Consider the following 20,814-nt stretch of genomic DNA (forward strand, 5'->3'; position numbering starts at 1 on the left):
CGACATTAATATGCCCTTGATAAACAGATTCTGGTGATATAACACAGGCTTTCAAAAATGGCCTTTTTAAATGGGCAGAATCCTATACGAGATTCAGTTGTTGAAATTACAACCGAGGCTTAAGTTATTAAACAGAGCAGCTTTAATCATTGATCACAGAAATTCAAGGTTGGAGGAATGGCATGGATTAAAGTATTTTTACCACAAAGCCACATATCCACTGTGATCTGAGAGAGAGAGAGAGAGAGCGAGAGAGAGAGAGAGAGAGAGAGAGAGAGAGAGAGAGAGAGAGAGGAGATTGACGAGGATAGATTGACGAGGATAGAGAGAGAGCCCTGCTGTCACTCGCTAGTTTAGTGATTCCAGCTCCACTGAAGGCGACCATCTTCCATTTTCCGTCCCATTCACCAGCTGTTTCTTTTGGGCCTGTGGGCCGCACAGTATGAGGCAGCTACCATGGGCTTTAAGGAAAACTTCTCTGAGATTGATCCTGTCACTTTGAACCTCTGCATCCTTATCGCCAGCTATGTTATCTTGCTTCTGGTGTTCCTGATATCTTGTATAATGTATGACTGCCGGGGCAAGGATCCAACCAAGGAGTACGCGCCGGACCCTGTGCCGACCCAATCCCCCATCAGACTGGTGGTGATGCAGCAGACCACCCCTTCTCCGCAACATCAACGCTGGGACCAGACCAATATGGTCACCTCATATGAGCCTCAGCCCAGTCCAGACTTCAGGGAGAAGAAGAGCACCATGGTCTAGATTCTAGAAGGGCTACTGTGGTGCTGAATAACTCAGTCCACCACCCGTTGGAATTATCGCAGCGGGATAAACTTTTGTACATATATGTTTTTTAAAATCTGTTTCTACATTTATTTTTTAGATTGTATTTTTCCCTGGTGGCCAGGACAATGCTAGGATTGGACCTGCAGAAGACCAGTCTGAGACGGTAAGAGAGAAGCATGTGTGTGCAGTGTTGATGCACATGAAATCCGTCTTTTAGAAAGCTCTGGTGGATCACAGAAGCCTACAGCCTGTTCTAAAAGAAGAAATGTCACAACTGATAATCAACATGGAATTCAGGAGCTGTACTATTAACAGTGGTTTGTGTTACACGACATGAGAGGGAAATGCAATTGACTGAAAAATGATTGCAGTTTTCAAACCTTATCTTTGCACATAGCCCAACTATTTATTACATCACAAAATGCCTCAGTGTTTAAATGTGATACAAAGTATTACCAGTTATAATTGTTCATTTTTAAAGAGAGACAGGTCTGTCCCCTCTCAGTGAACGTTCATTGTCATCTTGCTTCACTACTTTGTCAAATGTTACTTGATAGACATTTGTATGATGCTCTGCTAGTGTAATGTTTTCATCGATGACAGACTTGTTGTCCTATCTCAACCAGGACTCAGGAGGAGTGTATTACAAAGTGTCCCCTGGCATTTTCAGATTAGGAGACTGCCCAACATTTCCTCGTATTGTTTATAGGCAAACTAAGGTAGCCATTAGCCAATTACATAACTTGACAGTGTTGAGTCTCTATGAAGTAACCGACCACAGTTCAGCCAAGTGCTGTCCAACCATGGTCCTGACCTGTGAGGCCCAGATTATTCTGCTATTTTGAGACTTGCTTCTTTAATCTCTCTCCCACCCGCCATGAGAAACAGGTTATTTATGGAGCCCATTTCAGATATGTACCTGCTAACCCTTTGATGTCAAGACATGTGACATGATTCAGCCAACACAAGTTGATACATGTAAATAAATACATTAACAAATGCTATGTAACGGTTTATATACAGTTAACTCAATAATTACAAGCTGTATTGTAGATACAAATGGTCAGAGTAACACATCAATCAATCAATATGGCATACTGTGTACTTTTTCTGAAGTGCTTATTGTTTTGTATAATTTCCCTGTATGAGTAGTAGCTTCCTGTACGAATGTTCCCTTATGAATAGTGAAACTACAGACGCTTGATACAGACTACTCCTATCATCAAGCAAAAATAAACATACTTTCTAAATAGTGTTTTACTTTGATAATTGCTGAATCCTATCAGTGCATGTAAATATTACATGGACTGTTCCAATAAAGAGCTGCTGTATCTAATACTGATAAAGGTGTCCGCAGCACACGCATGGCTATTTCCTGACTGTAGGGTCCAGACTGCCCAGGGCACTTCACTTGTTGGTGATACAGAGAGCACGCCATGCTGTGCCCGGAAAAACCTGTATCTCTCGTGACACAGGTACGATGGGAACATTGTATTCCCAAGCCCCACACCAGTCATAATGTAGTGCAGCTCTGCAGTATACACGTGAAACGAGCAAAGTCCCATAGATATTTATTGATGTGACGCAGTGCTGTTACTGTAGGTCCTGAGTCCTGACTTTGCCTAATGTACAGTATATGACTCACTAAATAGCCAAATCTATGCACACATTCCTTGACTTGATGTTGTCTGATTCCAATGTGTTTCCTCTTTTATTCTGACAGGCAGTGTTTCCATTTGGCATCTGTGTTATAGGAATATGAGACGCTTAGAGAGGGTCTGTCTTTTGTTCTGTTGTCCTATTGCTGAAATGGTAGAATGCATCCACAATGCAGGCCTCATGAGGACTCGCAGGTATGGATTGTCGTGGCCATACATTCCCCTCCTGAAATTCACTAGGCCATCACAGACTCCATTGAACAACTACAGTATATTGAGAGAAAGAGGTTGTGGCTAACACTTATCCAATTATTCAGTCAATCTGCTTGAATTAGGATCTCTAAAAGAGAGTGCAAGCTGAGGCTATAAACTGAATTAAGTCCTTGCATGTAATATAATTAAACGCCAGTAATCATACATTCACTCGAAAGTGTGACGGAGTACTCACTGCCAAAACTAGCACCTGTACACACCGAAATAGCTTTGCCCATGCCGTCTTATCTGGAGTATAAACAAATTAAGCTGTTTTAGTCCTTATACTTAGAAATGCTACATGTATGCACCTTGCCCTGAGCTGACACACCTGGCAAAGCAGCTCCAATAGCTTGATTACAGTACAACAACATCAACACCTACAGTACCAACAGAAGATTACAGTACAACAACATCAACACCTACACTACCAATAGAATATTACAGTACAGCAACATCAACACCTACACTACCAATAGAATATTACAGTACAACAGCATCAACACCTACAGTACCAATAGAATATTACAGTACAGCAACATCAACACCTACAGTACCAATAGAATATTACAGTACAGCAACATCAACACCTACACTACCAATAGAATATTACAGTATAACAACATCAACACCTAGAGTACCAATAGAATATTACAGTACAACAACATCAACACCTACAGTACCAATAGAATATTACAGTACAACAACATCAACACCTACAGTACCAATAGAATATTACAGTACAACAACATCAACACCTACAGTACCAATAGAATATTACAGTACAGCAACATCAACACCTACAGTACCAATAGAATATTACAGTACAGCAACATCAACACCTACACTACCAATAGAATATTACAGTACAGCAACATCAACACCTACAGTACCAATAGAATATTACAGTACAGCAACATCAACACCTACACTACCAATAGAATATTACAGTACAGCAACATCAACACCTACACTACCAATAGAATATTACAGTACAGCAACATCAACACCTACACTACCAATAGAATATTACAGTATAACAACATCAACACCTAGGGAATCTCACCATCTCTTTATCAGTTATTGACAGAGAGAGACACTTATATTCTTGAAGTAATTTACTTGGGAAAATGTATTTCTCAAAATCTGGAATCAAGAGATTCCAACTGATGAGAAACTAGCCATCTGAAAGGATCATGTTCTGCTGAGTATTAAGATGTAAAAAATAATTACCACTAAGATAGAATACCACAGATTCCCATCTAAGTATATACTGTATGTGAATAATTGTACCATTTAGAAAAGGCGACATGTTGCAGGACAATGGGGCTCCTAAGGTCTAATGTGTACATAAATCCGAATGTTCCAAATATCTGAAAATGCTTGCAGTATTTTTGTCAACAGTGAAGAGCAATGTTACACCAATGTATTAGCTGGGTGCAGGTCGACTGTCATGCCTCTATGCAGACACTACACCAGTAATCCTTTGCTATAGGGGGAAATGTGCTTTACAGTCTAAGAACATGCCATACTCAGCTTGTTAGCTACTAGATCAATTCTGATCTCTGTTGAGGCTGGGACACAACACAGGCTCTATCTTACTTTACAGCAGTTTGATTTATTGATTAAAATGGGCATTGACAGCATGGCTATAACATACACTAATATATCCACCATGCCATGAATTGCAAAATGCAGCCATTTTATTTCCATTTCTTTACTGAAACCTCGAAGGGCATAGCTATGTATTTAGATGTTTAGCCTTTTCACATTGACAACATTGATTCATCAAGCATCTGAATATCACACCTTTACATTTCTTGTCGTCTTTGTCAGACAGAATTAGCGTTGTTGTTATCCTAAGTGTGAGGATGGAAATATTCTGTGGCTTTTCCTAGAGGTGTTTCCAGCCTATTGTAATCCACAGTATTGGGATTCCCATGTCTTCCCTTTTTAGAGGTACTGCATTCCAGCATGAAACAGTAAACCAATTACAGAGCTGTTTAACCCTGGCATCACGTGTCTTCACAAAGCCTCTGTTATCCTGTGCGTAGTCCCGCCAGTTTCTGTCTTACAGTAGCCACTAAAGATGTCATATCAACAGCATGGCCTGCTGTGTGCATGTACAGTACAGTACATTGCTGTTGGGCAGTATGGAGCATTGTTTAATACTGTTGATCTACATGGTGTAGAGAGCTTTTACATCCTGGCAGAGGGCTTTGTTGGGCAAGCTTTGGGTGTTTAAAAGCAATCAATGAAAATAAATCACACACAGCCTTTACAGTATGTGTTGCCATAGTTGTGACACAGAGGGTGATTCTTGTGAGATGCTTAACATAATACCTGACCTGAGGGACCTTTAACCACACTTCCTCTGTAACATGAGCTCTTCCACTTGCACTGCCGTTGTGGCTCGTGGAGGAAGTGAAATGGGTCTTCAGGTTGTTGACTGTGAGCAGAGTGGGGTAACGGATGAACTCTGCATGTGCCTCCAACATGTAACAGTGTCAGAAATAGAATGAGCTAAACACTGTTTTATAGCATATTTAGAAACACAGGGACACTCTGCTGAGCTGCTAAACCCTGTGTTTGCATGACAGAATGCCAACCTCCATGTCTCAGTCCTGTATCGCATTAGGGGTGTTAGCATGGCACCATGGGGGAACTGCAGCCTTGCAGCAAGAACAAGGAAATGCTAAACCCTAACATATGGCTGCTCGCATCCTCCCGTTGTCTCTGCTAATGTCATTCTTAAAAACCCTGCCTGCCTGCCACCCACCATCTCAGCTGTACTTCCACAGCTGGTGAACAATGAGCTCCTCCTGGGCTGGATAAACCACATTTGAACTGTCCAATGCATGGTGTACCCTAGGGATAGGATCTTGTGCAAAAAGTGGATTTTACTTTCATGAACTACAATACACATTAGGCTAGGGCTACTTTTGTAATCCTTTGGCATCACAACATATAAAACCAGAGAGATGAATTCCTACTTAGAGGCTTACCTGTCTGTCCAAAGATAACATGTGAAATATTTCTCTACGGGGTTGATTATACATCTTATTCTGAATTTACCAACGCAAACATTTAAAATGGATACATTTGGGAATGTTATCTTCTCATGCATAAATGTGCTGGTTATTAATGGTTCTGAACGGTATTGTGCAATGCCACCGCGTTGAAGTTGAGTCAGTATGGGCTTATGTTTCACTCTGGTTGTAATAGCCCAAAGAGGAAAAAAACTACAGGCATTTGTCAGTTTGAAACTCATTAAGCTTGCATATTGCACTTAAAGTCTTATGTAAACAGCTATGTGTTGTGTTATCTAATGCTGTTCCTGAATGATCCAGTTACATTACTGTCACTGTTATGTAACTCTATGGGTTAGAGAGTGCTCATCAGATACATTGCTGAGTTACAATGCCATCACTGTTATGCAACTTTATGGTTAGAGTGCTCATCAGATACCTTGCTGATGTGAAATTCAACATAGGCTAGCAGCACATTGTTTTGTGTCCTGTCCACATACAGCACAACACAATTACCCATAGGGACATATTTGCATCTGATAACATTGTGAACTAATCTCTTCGCATCTGTTGAAACAGGCCTATGATGTAATATCAGTTTATTTGCTCAGGTTTATTGACACTGAGATAAAAAGTCAATACTAAAAGGCTGAATTCAGAAAAATAAATGATTCACTCATGACACAGGACATGATATTGGACTCTGAACAGAATACAAAAATAATGTTGATGCATATTCAGGTTTCGTCACTAGTTGCCACACCCACAAGGTCATAAACCCCGGCAATTTATACAACTTCTCTTCTTGAAATTAAAATCTGATTTCAAAACTAACGCTAACATTAACATTAACCACACTGCTAACCTTATGCCTAAACCGAACCTTAATTTAAGACCAAAAAGCTACTTCTGGTTCTCATGAATTTTTTTCGATAAAGCGTTTTTAACTTTAGGGTTGTAGTAACTAGTAGAAACCCATATTCAGGGTTGCTGGTTGAAAAACAAAATAACTACTACTGTTACATCTGTCTATCATGGTGTGACAGATTTTGAGACCTCCTCCAGCCACCCACACTGTCATAAGATGATTGATTGGTCTGATAGGACGATGCCCCGCACTTTTAGTGCTATTACTGGTTCAAGCATCCGTCATTCAAAATCTCTTTGCTTGAACTAAACACATTTCAAGCGTGAAAAAGGGAACAACGCCGGTGTCTACAAGGGGGCACAAGTGTCAGGAGGATATGTCTTTGCTAAATTATACTATTAATGTAATCGATTGAAGCTAGTTTATATTTGCAGCACAATGGTATTAAGGAAAATACTAAAATAGTGTCTTGATGTATTGATTTGGACTGGGGGTATCTCATTATGTGTACAGATGACTGATTAGTTGATGACGATAGCTGGGCCTTCACTTTCTCTTGTTTTGGCTAGCTTTCTAATTTCCCATTTGGCTAGCTTGCTGATTTCCTATTTTTGACTGTAGCTCGCAAGCTAAATCTTGCTTCGTGATTTCCTCCCTTCGTTTTGCGTGAAGGCATTGAAATGAAGAGAGTGAACAGCCTTCAAAGGTGGGTTAGCTAAAAATGTGGCAGTCAACCAATGTTTGCATTATGATGAATTTAGCTATAGATAGATAGCTGGCATTCATTTGTTCAGGCAAGTGGTCTTGTTAACGTAAGTGAACCTAGCTATTGGCATTTACTGAGCCTTATTCTTAGATGGATTGTTTGTTTGTAGCCATGAATTGAGCAGAAACATGGTAATTGTAGCATGCAGTACTATAGCCTACTAGCTACAATGTGTCCCACCAGGAAATACGATATAGCACAGGGAAATGGAATCCGGTAAAAAATTTTTTTTAAAAGTCGCCATAATTGTCCAATCATTGCTTTGTAAATAATGGTTATATGTCCTTGATGAAGGGTAATTACATGTTATCAGAGTGACGCTGAGACTCACTTTAAAATGTGTGGCAAGATTCAAAGATGATTGCATTAAGAATTAGGTGTCAGCTATGATATGACACCTTGAGTATGAACAAATCTGTTTTGGTTATTGAACTACACTAAGTGAAGTGGATCAATACCCGGTAATAGAATGACTGTAACAGATTGACATCATGGGTCTGTACTAGACAGAAATGTATAATTATGAATATCATTCTCTTCATGGTGAAGTGTCCTATACAAAGGTAGAAAAATGTAATATCCTCCTTTGCATGTTTATTCTACACACAAGATAATATTCAAAATGTTAATCTTTTTATTTATTTAACCCTAATGAGCTCTGCCTCTATACATGACCAAATGTGGTCGGTCTGGACCAAATCTCTACCAATCATAGATGTCTATGTTTCACAAGTTTGGACATTACAGTAAATTAAAGGTATAGTACAGTATAGTGCTGCAGAGTAGAGTATATAGTTCAATACAGCACAGTATAGTCCAGCAGAGTATATTACATTATATGGTAATCTACTCATGTGCTCTACTGTACTGAACTCTACTTCCATCTCCGTGAGCAGAAATCAAAGCTTTTGCATATTCCACATTTTTAGGATTTAAAATGGTTGAAACATGTATCTATGCCTTAATTTTTTTTTTAAATACAGACTCTTAGCTTTCATTTGGAACAAAATGTTAAATGCTCCTATAAACTTCAGGTTATTGCTGATTGGTCCTTTTTTACATGGAAATGACCTGAAACTAAACTACTTTTCCTTTTTTTTTTTTTTGCCAATCACTAAAATGTGAATGTACCAGTAGGCCTTCATGTGTTAGTTATATGCTATTTTTCTTTGGTCAATCACTAAACTGTGAATGTACCAGTAGGCCTTCATGTGTTAGTTATATGCTATTTTTCTTTGGTCAATCACTAAAATGTGAATGTACCAGTAGGCCTTCATGTGTTAGTTATATGCTATTTTTCTTTGGTCAATCACTAAAATGTGAATGTACCAGTAGGCCTTCATGTGTTAGTTATATGCTATTTTTCTTTGGTCAATCACTAAAATGTGAATGTACCAGTAGGCCTTCATTTGTTAGTTATATGCTATTTTTCTTTGGTCAATCACTAAAATGTGAATGTACCAGTAGGCCTTCATTTGTTAGTTATATGCTATTTTTCTTTGGTCAATCACTAAAATGTGAATGTACCAGTAGGCCTTCATTTGTTAGTTATATGCTATTTTTCTTTGGTCAATCACTAAACTGTGAATGTATCAGTAGGCCTTCATGTGTTAGTTATATGCTATTTTTCTTTGGTCAATCACTAAACTGTGAATGTACCAGTAGGCCTTCATTTGTTAGTTATATGCGATTTTTCTTTGAGATGTACTGTATGTCAGGTTCTTGTCTTCTCGTGTTATTTTCCTGCTTCCTTCAATTGGCATGGCATACTGTTGCATGAACAACCCAGAACAGTGTGGAAACAGCCCTGAATCAGGATAACCTCTAACACCGGTATTGTACCAGCCCCTAGTCCTCCCTGCTACCTGCCCCACTAACACTTGCTGCATGTTGCTGTATGTTTCAGGTTCATGAACAGGCGGGCCAGTGCTAACTGCCGCTACCAGCCCACCTGCTATGAGCATGCTGCAAACTGCTATACTCACGCGGTGAGTTCACCTTCCCTAAGTGTAGGCCTACTGTACAAAGACGGGTTTTCAAATGTCAGACCTCAATTGCTCTTTTTCCCATGCTTAATTCTATTGACGGAATTCTACCTGGTGTTGATAGGGTTATGGAGAAAACACATTTGATGAAAAACACTATCATTATAAACTAGACTGAGTGTATGTTACAACAGTTGGTAATGTTAATCTGTCTCCCTTTGTCTGTACCCTGCAGCTACTCATTGTACCAGCTGTTGTGGGCATGGCCCTGCTGCACCGGCTCTCAGACGACCGATGGGAGAAGATCACAGCCTGGGTGTACGGCATGGGCCTGTGTGCCCTCTTCCTGGTCTCCACTGTGTTCCACATCATCACCTGGAAGAAGAGCCACATGAGGTGAGGAGACAGAGTAATGTTCGATCACACTAGACCAGGGGTCTTCAACCTTTTCTTGCCAAGGGACCCCCTCCCAGGCAAAATGCCGACCCAGGGACCCCACCATACTTAAGCAAATATTATGTTTTACATGTCTTATCATCAGGTGAATGGAAAGGAGAAGTAATCAACATTTTAAAGGGAATAGATTTGTTTGATTATTTTGACCTCCCCACATTATAATTGAAAGAGGAAGTGTAAACTCATAGCCTATTAGTTAGAAAGGTAACTCCAAACTCATTTTCGCTAAGAGCAGTTGCTTAGCGCTGGTTAAACAAAGGTTAGCCATGTGTTGGTAAAAATGAAAGTCCAAGCCAAGAGCTTACCAGCAGCACTTGTTGCAGTGGTAGCCTATTCACGGGTGCTTATTCAAAGCCTATGTCAGATACTTCAGTGAGTTTAATTTGCAGTAACAGGTCTGACTACCTGAGTTATATTATACAGCACCCAGCAGATAATAATTTTAATTGCATACTAGGTATGAGTGGGCAGACGCAATCAAAGGCCAATGAGAGAAAAACTGAATGCTTGGTCTTGATTCTAGGTCTGTGGAGCACTGCTTTCATATGTGTGATAGAGTGGTCATCTATTTCTTCATCGCTGCCTCCTACACACCATGGTAAGTTCTATTTCTAATACCAATTTTGATATGTCACTTATGGGATGCACCTAAGGGGCGGATCGCAAACTCGAAGGATCCAATCACACAGCATCTGTTGGAGACAGCGTGACGAATGAGGTGAGCCCCTCTCCTTCATTAAAGTAGCCACTCACCCGCCAACTGGTCATTCTCGCCTTTACCTTGCGGAAGTGACCGCGTTCACTAAAAGCTCTCCTCAGCACAACTAGATTCCTGTCTTTCTAGTGAACTGTTCTCAGGCGAACCAAGAGGTTAACGCTGACGAACTTAGAACCTCAGCTCTTGTCGATTAGTGTTGAGTACTGACCGAAAGGAACATTTTTGCTTTTTTTTTTGTTTTCAGGTAGTGCCACATGGCAAGCTACCGAGACTCGGTTAGCCCTCGCTTCGGCTAACTAGGCTAGCACACACCGTAAGGCTTTAACTAACCACTAACAAATGTCTAGCTCCTGCCGCAATGCTTAAGCTAACCTGGCTAGCTAGCTACAAAGCAAGCTAACCGCACCAGCCTTACTACCAGCAACACTGTACTATTGTTAGCTCTCTTCTCTTGTCTGGTTCAAATCTACTTTTACATGTTTGTATTAACTTCCTAAGGTTGATGTCTGCACCCCCGCGGATATCGAATTAGCATAATAAAAAAATCCCCGTAAAAATCTGTCAGTTTAAGCTAGAGATATGTTTTTTTGTTGCATTGGATGCATCTCAATCCACCGTATCCACCTATGTAACACTTCCGCATCAGCGTTGAAAGGTGACAGAGCTAGAGCAGTGTTTGTCAGACCATGACACATCCCGAACATCGGTCTTCTCACAAAATCGTCTGTAGTGTCCGAACGGTTTGGGTTACAAACTATTATTGACTGTTGGCTACGACCTACACAAGCATCTTGAGACTCGTCTGAAGTCTGTATAGCCAATCTGCCAACTTCTGTCTGTAGCGTCCGTACAGTTTGGGCTACACACTAATCTAACGTACATGTTGGTTGTTTTGGTCTAGGATGCCCACAGGCCACACAAGAATCGTCTGAAGGTCCCCGGTTGCAGTCGAAAAAATGTATGGAAGTAAATTATATATACAAAAGTATATATAATTTAAATTAGTGGATTCGGCCATTTCAGCCACACCCGTTGCTGACAGGTGTATAAAATCGACTACACAGCCATGCATTCTCCATAGACATATATCGGCAATAGAATGGCCTTACTGAATAGCAACTGTAAGTGCTGTTATTGTGAAGTTGAAACGTCTAGGAAAAACAACTGCTCAATCGTAAAGTGGCAGGCGTAGTGCGTAAAAATCGTCTGTCCTCTGTTGCAACACTCACTACCGAAGTCCAAACTGCTACTGGAAGCAATGTCAGCACAATAACTGTTCGTCGGGAGCTTCATGAAATGGGTTTCCATGGCCGAGCAGCTGCATACAAGCCTAAGATCACAATGCTCAATGCCAAGCATCAGCTGGAATGGTGGAAGGCTTGCTGCCATTGGACTCTGGAGCAGTGGAAACACGTTCTTTGGAGTAATGAATCACGCTTCACCATCTGGTAGTACGATGAAATAATCTGGGTTTGGCGGATGCCAGGAGAACGCTACCTGCCCGAAAGCATAGTAACAACTTTAAAGTTTGGTGGAGGAAGAATAATGGTCTGGGGCTGTTTTTCATGGTTCGGGCTAGGCCCCTTAGTTCCAGTGAAGGGAAATATTAACGCTACAGCATACTGTACAATGCCATTCTAGAAGATTCTGTGCTCCCAACTTTGTGGCAACAGTTTGGGCCCTTTCCTGTTTCAGCATGACAATACCCCTGTGCACAAAGCGACTTCCATACAGAAATGGTTTGTCGAGATCGGTGTGGAAGAACTTGAGCCCTGACCTCAGCCCCATTGAACATCTTTGGGATGAATTGGAACGTCGGCAGAGAGAGCCAGGCCTAATCGCCCAACATCAGTGCCCGACCTCACTAATGCTCTTGTGGCTGAATGGAAGCAAGTCCTCGCTGCAATGTTCCAACATCTAGTGGAAATCATTCCCAGAAGAGTGGAGGCTGTTATAGCAATAAAAGGTGGACAAACTCCATATTACTGCCCATGATTTTGGAATGTGATGTTTTACAAGCAGATGACCAAAAGTATGTGGACATGTAGTGTATATACAGTGCATTTGGAAAGTATTCAGACTCTTTTTCCACATTTTGTTACGTTACAGCCTTATTCTAAAATGGATTAAATAAATAAAAATCCTCATCAAGCTACACACAATACCCCATAATGGGCTCCCGAGTGGCGCAGCAGTCTAAGACACTGCATCTCAGTGCTAGAGGCGTCACTACAGATACAGCCTGTATTTGAATCAGGGTATCACAACCGGCCGTGATTGGGTGTCCCATAAGGCGGCACACAATTGGCCCAGCGTTGTCCGGGTTCTTAACTGACTTGCCTAGTTAAATAAAAATAATGACAAAGCAAAAACAGTTTTTTCGAAATGCTTGCAAATGTATTAAAAATAAAAAACCTATACCTTATTTACATAAGTATTTAGACCCTTTGCAATGAGACTCGAAATTGAGCTCCGGTGCATCCTGTTTCCATTGATCATCCTTGATGTTTCTACAACTTGATTGGAGTCCACTGAGACTCTACCTAGAGCTGGCCTCCCAGCTTAACTGAGCAATTGGGGGAGAAGGGCCTTGGTCAGGGAGGTGACCAAGAACCCAATGGTCAGCTCCAGAGTTCCTATGTGGGGATGTGACAACCTTCCAAAAGGATAACCATCTCTGCAGCACCACCAATCATACCTTTATGGTAGAGTGGCCAGATGGAAGCAACTCCTCAGTAAAAGGCACATGACAGCTCGCTTGGAGTTTGCCAAAACGCCCGTAAAGTACTCAGACCATGAGAAACAAGATTCTCTCGTCTATTATTGCCTCAATTTTCCATAAGACATACAGAGCTTTGTACCTTTACATCTGAAAACTGAATGTGACCTCTTTATTGTTGGCCTACCAGGCAGAGTTACAGGAGGATGTGGGGGAAACAACTGGATTCAGGTACTCTGAATCTGGTTTCTTGGGATGAGATCTGTATGGCTACAGATCTAAACCTCTGTGCCTCCCATAATGCCATCCAAGGCTGTGGTCATACTATGAGTCTGGCGGTGGTGGGAGAATGGGCTCTTTGGCTAAGCTTGTCCAGCTTGACAGATAAAGAAAAAGTGGACTTCCTGGATGCCCCTGTGATACCCAAGGAGTTGTTCGGCCCGCTGTCGCCGCCATGCAGCAGAAGTGCAACATGTGTATGGAAGAAGGTGAAACCTTCAAATTCTGCCTACCCCGCAAACCAGGGACAGGGCAGCAAGCTGGCCTTAGGGGCCCTGAACCCCAGTGACACAGCAGACTGCCAATACCCAGGCTAAGCTCTTGAATCAAGGCAAACCTGAAGCCAAACAATCCTTTTCGGCGGCCTCAGCAAGGTTCCGCCCTCCTAACCCCCCTAAGGGGGGCAAGAAGTGCCAGTTAAACTAGGTCACAGCCCTAAGTGGCAGAGGAGGATAGTGTGCAAAGCCTCTCTTGGGTTTAACGTAAGCTGTCCCTCCCCCTCGCGTGACAGTGGTGAGGCACATCTGTAAAAAGAATAATATGTATACACTATTCCCTTTTGCAAAAGCACACTTTTGTGACATTGCTCACATGGGAAGATGGAGGATGTGCACTCTTACCATGAGTGCCATCCCCCTTGGACTCTCTGCTTGGCACCTTATCAGGTTTTAGCCAGGGATGAAAAAGTGAACATGTCCGTTCTCCCTCTGGTCTCTTCTGACATACGGAGCAGGATGACAGATTGCCTTTTGCTATTATACCATGGCTTCCTTATTTTTCCTTGCCTTACGGCATTGTTGCCTCAGTCTTTTTTTCCCTTGTCCCGTTCTTACCTGTGCTTGGTTTGCACAGTCTAAGATTAGGCCAGCTCCACCTTTGCTTTCTGAACGAGCGGCTGAGGAGATCTTCGCTCATTCTAACCCTCCCTTCCGGGGTAGGGCCAAACAGACCAGACACATACAGGCAACTGCCAGAATAAAGGAAGCACCAACATAAAGTGTCTTAATAGGGTGTTGGGCCACCACGAGCCACCAATGCACCTTGACATAGTTTCTGCAAGTGTCTGGAACTCTATTGAAGGGATACGACACAATTCTTCCACGAGAGGCTTTGATGGTGGTGGAAACCACTGTCTCAGGCACCACTCCAGAATCTCCCATATTGGGTGGAGATCTGGTGACTCGCTCACACACACGCTTTAAACCCCCTATGTTTCTTTGAGACCCATGGGCAACTGGGCATTTTCATACATGAGCATGATGGGATGTTAATTGCTTAACTAACTCAGGAAGCACCTGCTTTCAATATGCTTTGTATCCCTCATTTTCTCAAGTGTTTCCTTTATTTTGGCAGTTACCTGTAGCTGATCTATTGCTTAGGATTAGGATCTGGTTAACCAGCATGTTTCCTTCTTTCTTTTGGCTACACGGGTTGCCCCCGCTAGTCATTCCATTGGCCGGTCTCTTTCGCGCAAAGAACCCCACTCGGTAACACAAAATAGCCATACCTATTGCCACCTGCAGTCCAAGAGGATCAAGCATGTTTTGCAAGAAACATTCATGCTCATATGCCTTCGACCCATTACAAGGTATCCTAGTTAACTGGGACACTCTTTGCCCCCCCCCCCCCCCCCGTGGAAATATTACGCCCCGGGGTGAACATGCTGGCACTTCAAACCAGTCCCTGAGAACCCGGCCTCCCCATCTATCCAGACTGACTCGAGAAGACACTGTTAGAAGCGTCAACCCTATAACGGTCTTTTGGAGACCCTGCCCCTAAATTATGATTAAGCACCACTAGGGGTGGAAGCCACGGCACACCCTCTCAAGGGTAATGCCCTATGCTTTTTCTCTCTATCCTAGGCCTGACACCCCCACTCTAAGCAGAGCGAGGTAACAGGCTTATCCCTGATCTTCGACTCCTGCAATGACCAGGTGCACCCTGGTTAGCGGAGACCACTCTCCTGCTCTATAACCAGTCCTGGTAGCCACTGTTATGCAGGGATCCACGGACACTAACATACGGAGAGATTTGTACCCTCACCCAGTAGCTGTTACCCTCTGTGCATAGCCCGTGGGAGGATAAATCTGAATGCGACAAGCCGGCCACTCAAGATCTTTCACAATCCAGAGTGCCAGTGCCCCACATACATGCCCATTGTTTGGAGAAACAGACAACGCCTTTTTTTGGAGAAGTGGTGTAACCTACACAGATCATTCCTTAAATGCTCCGTATGCTTCATTGCAGGACTTTTTTTGGACAGAGGGAAGATCTCCAAACGTCCAGTTGACTGCTATCTCGCCTGTCACACAGGCCTCGACAGGTGTTATACTTCTCTTTCTAACCCGCTTTACCGTCTGCCCTATGCCTGCAAAACGAATACGCGGGCTGTACTCACTGGCAGCCAACCCCTGCAGAGGGAGGCCCCCTACATCGTTAACGGCTATATTGAGATAGTGTAGGCTATTGTATTGGAAAATATAATAGCAAGGTTACAGCCCAGAAGGTCTCATTCCACCAGAGATATGACTACCACTTGGGCACTGGTCTAAGGCATCTCCTTAGGGGAGATTTGCGCTATAGCGTGTTGGGCCACCCCTCATATGTTTTTGGTCTTCACCGACTGGATGTCACTGCACCTTCGTGGGGCATACTCCCTCAGTGTCGTAGCCTCTGAGGGGTGATGCTGTTGGAGATACCCTGGCTTCAGGGAGCATGTCTGTGTTATGGGAGTTTACTATATCCCATAAGTGACACATTGAAACAAGTATAAGAAATACAACTTTGGGTTACTTGTGTAACCCCGGTTCTATGAGAATATGAGTGAGATGTCACCTCTTTTCGCAAGAGCGCAAGAACTAGAGGCATGATTGAAAATGACCAGTTGGCTGGTGAGTGGCTCTCTTTATGGAGGAGAGGGGCTCACTTCATTCACCAATCGACCAACCTGTCTTCAACAGACGCTGTGTGATTGGATAATTCGAGCCTGTGACCCCACCCATAGGCATATCCCGTAATTGACACATGTCACTGGTATTCGCATAGAACCGGGGTTACACAAGTAATTCAAAATGATCTCATGTATGTGATGAGGATCCTGTATTTAGTATGTTTCCCTAGGCTAAAGTGTGGAATGAACATCATCTTTCTCTCTTGCCAGGTTGAATCTTCGTGAGCTTGGCCCACTCGCAGTTCACATGCGTTGGTTTGTATGGCTAATGGCTGCGGCAGGAACGATATACGTCTTCAACTACCACGAAAAGTCAGTATAATAATCTTTCTGCATTTTAATGATGCCTTTTTTGCAATGTAAATGTATATTTTTTGAACTAAATCTTCAGTTGAGTACTTGGATATGTACAGACTACGGTCTCAATGAATCCTATAACAATGAAGCTGATGAACAGGGCCATTGTTATATCTGCTAACCATCATCACTTGTTTTTGTTCTCAATTTTGTAGTTTTTCTGGTGATAAAGTAGGTCTTTTTTATATGGAATATTCTGTGTGTTTTTTGTTCTAGGTATAAAGTTGTTGAGCTCGCCTTCTATTTGACTATGGGTTTTTTCCCTGCGTTGGTTGTGACATCAATGGTAACGTACTCAGTTTTACATATTGACTTTCTGCTGTAATCTCCTTACTCAGTCACCACCCACACTCACAGCGGTAGTGGCAGTGCTGCTTACATCTGCATCTGCTGCTTGCTGTTTGCTTTGACACTCTGTTTCGAGCTCTCTGGCAGACAAATTAAACATGACCGGTTCTCCATAACTTAATTAAAATGTCCCTATAAAATCTGGAATCTGTCAATTCCACCAAACCGGCGTTTACATATGTGAAAACAGCGCATTTCTATGATCTGTGGTTAAAAAAATAAGGTCCTAAAAAAAATGCTTCTCTGTGACATCACAGGGTAGGATTAAAAGGGAAAAACTGATTTTCAAAACCTGCAATGAGTTTCTTGCCCAAGGGAGGGTATTTTCTTACTCCCCACGTCTCCGTCAATCTCATAGTGTTTGAAAATCACTGTTTGTAAAATGTTTAAACTTTTGATGATGTCATCGGGTAGAACTGTTCACTTCCTTTTTTTTCTATAAAACTTTGAAATGGGCCGTTGACACTGGAGTTGTGCTGGAGATAGTGAAAATGAGGTTGGAAAGTGGTGGAGTTGTTCTAAGGTGCTCTATCGCTTTGCACCTTTGTAATGCCTAACGTCATCTGGTGTTCTTGCAAAAACATCATGTTAATGTGTGTATTAGTGACTTACTATACATTATCAGTAGCATCCATCGCCAAGTCGTAGTGATCACAGCCTCCATCACCACCCTTCACTTGTGTACCACTATATCCCTCAAACTCAACTCTGGACCTTGAAGCCAGTCCCACTGCGTTTTTTATTATTCCCCTCTAATCAGGGTCTGATTTAGACCTGGGACACCAGCTGTGTGCAATTAATTATTAGGTAGGACAGAAAACCAGCAGACTCCGGACCTCGTAGGGTAAGAGTTGAATAGCCCTGCGCTATATGATCAGCAGAATATCTGTTGTTCAGCTTCCTATGCCCCCCTGTGGACTTCTTGTGGTAGTTCACTCAGACTCCAAAGGTTTTTAGGGTTTGTATTACTGTACTATATTCTAGTCCTTTACATGAGATTTTCCCCCAAATTTTCCACAGAACAACACGGATGGACTGTACGAGTTGGCCTGTGGGGGACTCATCTATTGCCTGGGTGTGATCTTCTTCAAGTCGGACGGGGTCATCCCGTTTGCCCATGCCATCTGGCACGTGTTTGTGGCGCTGGCTGCAGCCGTGCACTACTACGCTATCTGGAAGTACCTCTACAGGAGTCCCCCTGCTAATACTATTCGGGACGCCTGACCCCCATCGCATCAAGTAGGCTAACTGAAAACACATTGCCCTCCAGTGCCTCTCGACATAGGCACCAGCAAATAAAAACTCCCACAACTGCCCACCGAGGATGCATCCACAGCCGGAAAGTTTACGAAAACGACCATGCATTGTTTACTGTTTCCAGGTAGGGAACAGTTTTTCGGTTTATCTTTGACTGTACAAACGTTGAACAAAGGTTATTTGTAATTCTGTTTTTGTACGACTATTATTTATTTGGAACCCCAAACAACTAAAATGATCAACCTTTGACTTCCATTTGGAAATTGTTCTCATCTTCTACACATAATGATACGTTGGGCTGAGTTGATATCAGTGCTTTGTATCACTTCACATTCCATACTTAGTATCTTCTGTCATTTGTAGTGATTTTGTCAGTCATCTTATTGATTGGAAAGCAGTTGGGAAGGACATTCAATTGAGTTGGGCTTTTCACTCTGAGGTAAATGTGCACGGTACACATTGGACACAAAATGTCTGAATCAGTATTTATCAGTATCTAAGTGCAGTCTTATTTTTCAGAAGCACTTTTGTATGATAAGAACCACAAAGAACCATTGGATATGATGTTTAATAAGTACTCTGATTTGTGTAATTGTATTCTTTCTCACAAATATGGAGCCTTCAGAAGGTGAGTATTTGAGTTGGTATAGTTTTTAAAAGGGTCTCTGTGATTGGACTGAACTTCCAGAAAGATACAATATCTACAGTACATCTGAGATGTCCTGTACTTCTGCACATATCACTGCTGCCACTTTAATGGCATAGTAGATAGTTCCATTATATCACACACTTCCTGATTTAAAAACTCTTCACATCCTAAATTACCCTTCTGTTCTTTGTATTCATTTGAACCTGTTATGTGTTTTTGGATCTTCAATGGTACTCCATTCCCTACCTTTTCTTTTGAGGAGTATTTGCCATTTCAGTTGAGAAACTATGAAGACCAGTACCATTATACTATGATGTTGAATTGATTGAGAAACGTGTCATGTACAACCAACCCTATAATGATTTTTAATGGTTGGTAGATTTATCAATTTTTAGCTTTCTCTTTTGTTTCTCACAAATGTTCCTTGTGTAAAACACTGTACAGCCCTTGGTGAGCATGCCTTTTTGTTTTCCCCTCCCTGACATGTTGTTAGCTATGATAAGTGGAGAAGTCAGATGATTTTTGTTATGGATTGTAGCCATTCTGAAATGTCTTGCTCCCTTTACCACAATGTTTTGTAATATTTGTACATTCTGTTTTGGCACATGATCCTGTACTGGCCTTTTTAGGGAAGACATCCGCTTCTTGTTAACTCCCTACTTTATCCATTGGGTGTATTGGTGCTGTACATATAGAAAACAATGTTCACTCTGTAAGAAATAGGTTACTAATGTGTTGATGAAAAATGAATGCCCTCAACATTGTTCCTTTCTTCTCAGTTTGTCCATGTCTTGTAAATGTGTACTAGATCTATAGGTTGAAACTATAGCTGACCTCTGGGGGCTTGTCACAGCACTGTGACCTCTGGGGGCTTCATACAGACAGAAAACACATTTCTCCATTGTTCTGTGTAGGAAACCAAACCTTCATTAAAGGAGTTGCATTTCCCCTTAGCTCATTTCCTCCATGGACAGAATGTTAGCCAGACAGTGTCCCAGCAAGAGACCTTCCAATCACTGACCTTGATGCTTGAGACAGCTGCTGGGCCTGGGAGCTTTTTGATCAATCAGACTGGCAGGTGGATGAGGAAAACACACAAGCCACTGAAATGTTGATACCAGCGGTTTCATTCATTTAGTACCATGTCTTGAACATACCACAACTGACCTTAACCCAGCCACCTGTAAATCTTTTTTACTCCTTAGAAATACTAGTTATGTGACATTACTTTCCTAAATGTATGCTAAACATTAGGAACAACTTCCTAATATTGAGTTGCACCCTTTTGACCTCAGAATAGCCTCAATTTGCTGGGGCATGGCCTCTACAAGGTGTTGAATGCTTTCCACAGGGATGTTGGCCCATGTTGACACCAAAGCTTCCCAGTTGTCAAGTTGGTTGGATGTCCTTTGGGTGGTGGACCATTCTTGAAACACACAGCAAACTGTTGAGCATGAAAAATACAAAACCGTTGCGCCCGCCACCGACTACCATACCCCCTTCAAAGGACCTTAAATCTTTTGTCTTGCCCATTCACCCTCTGAACAGCACAGATACACAATCCATGTCTCAGTTGTCTCGAGGCTTAAAAATCATTCTTTAAACTGTCTCCTCCCCTTTATCTACACTGATTGAAGTGGATTTAAAAAAGTGACATAAGGGATCATAGACTGACCAGGTGAAAGCTATGTCATGGAAAGAGCAGGTGTTCATGTTTTTTTATAAACCGGGTGG

General features: G+C 42.1%; 1 protein-coding gene across 2 annotated transcripts; it reads left to right on the forward strand.

Annotated features, from left to right (window-relative positions):
- Positions 1-822: 822 nt before the first annotated feature.
- Positions 823-20,033, forward strand: LOC110538565 (monocyte to macrophage differentiation factor). 2 transcript variants are annotated; one of them, XM_021625457.2, is made up of 7 exons: positions 823-952; positions 9,269-9,350; positions 9,583-9,743; positions 10,327-10,401; positions 16,680-16,781; positions 17,043-17,112; positions 18,195-20,033. In XM_021625457.2, the coding sequence occupies exons 1-7, from the start codon at positions 915-917 to the stop codon at positions 18,396-18,398; spliced, it is 732 nt and encodes a 243-aa protein (XP_021481132.1). In that variant the 5' UTR covers positions 823-914; the 3' UTR covers positions 18,399-20,033. The 2 variants fall into 2 exon arrangements, with proteins under 2 accessions (XP_021481132.1, XP_021481133.1); XM_021625458.2 differs by lacking the exon at positions 823-952 and adding an exon at positions 6,859-7,302.
- Positions 20,034-20,814: the final 781 nt, after the last annotated feature.

Source organism: Oncorhynchus mykiss, chromosome 12 (genome assembly GCF_013265735.2).
Source record: "Oncorhynchus mykiss isolate Arlee chromosome 12, USDA_OmykA_1.1, whole genome shotgun sequence".
In the NCBI taxonomy this organism is placed as follows: Eukaryota; Metazoa; Chordata; class Actinopteri; order Salmoniformes; family Salmonidae; genus Oncorhynchus; species Oncorhynchus mykiss.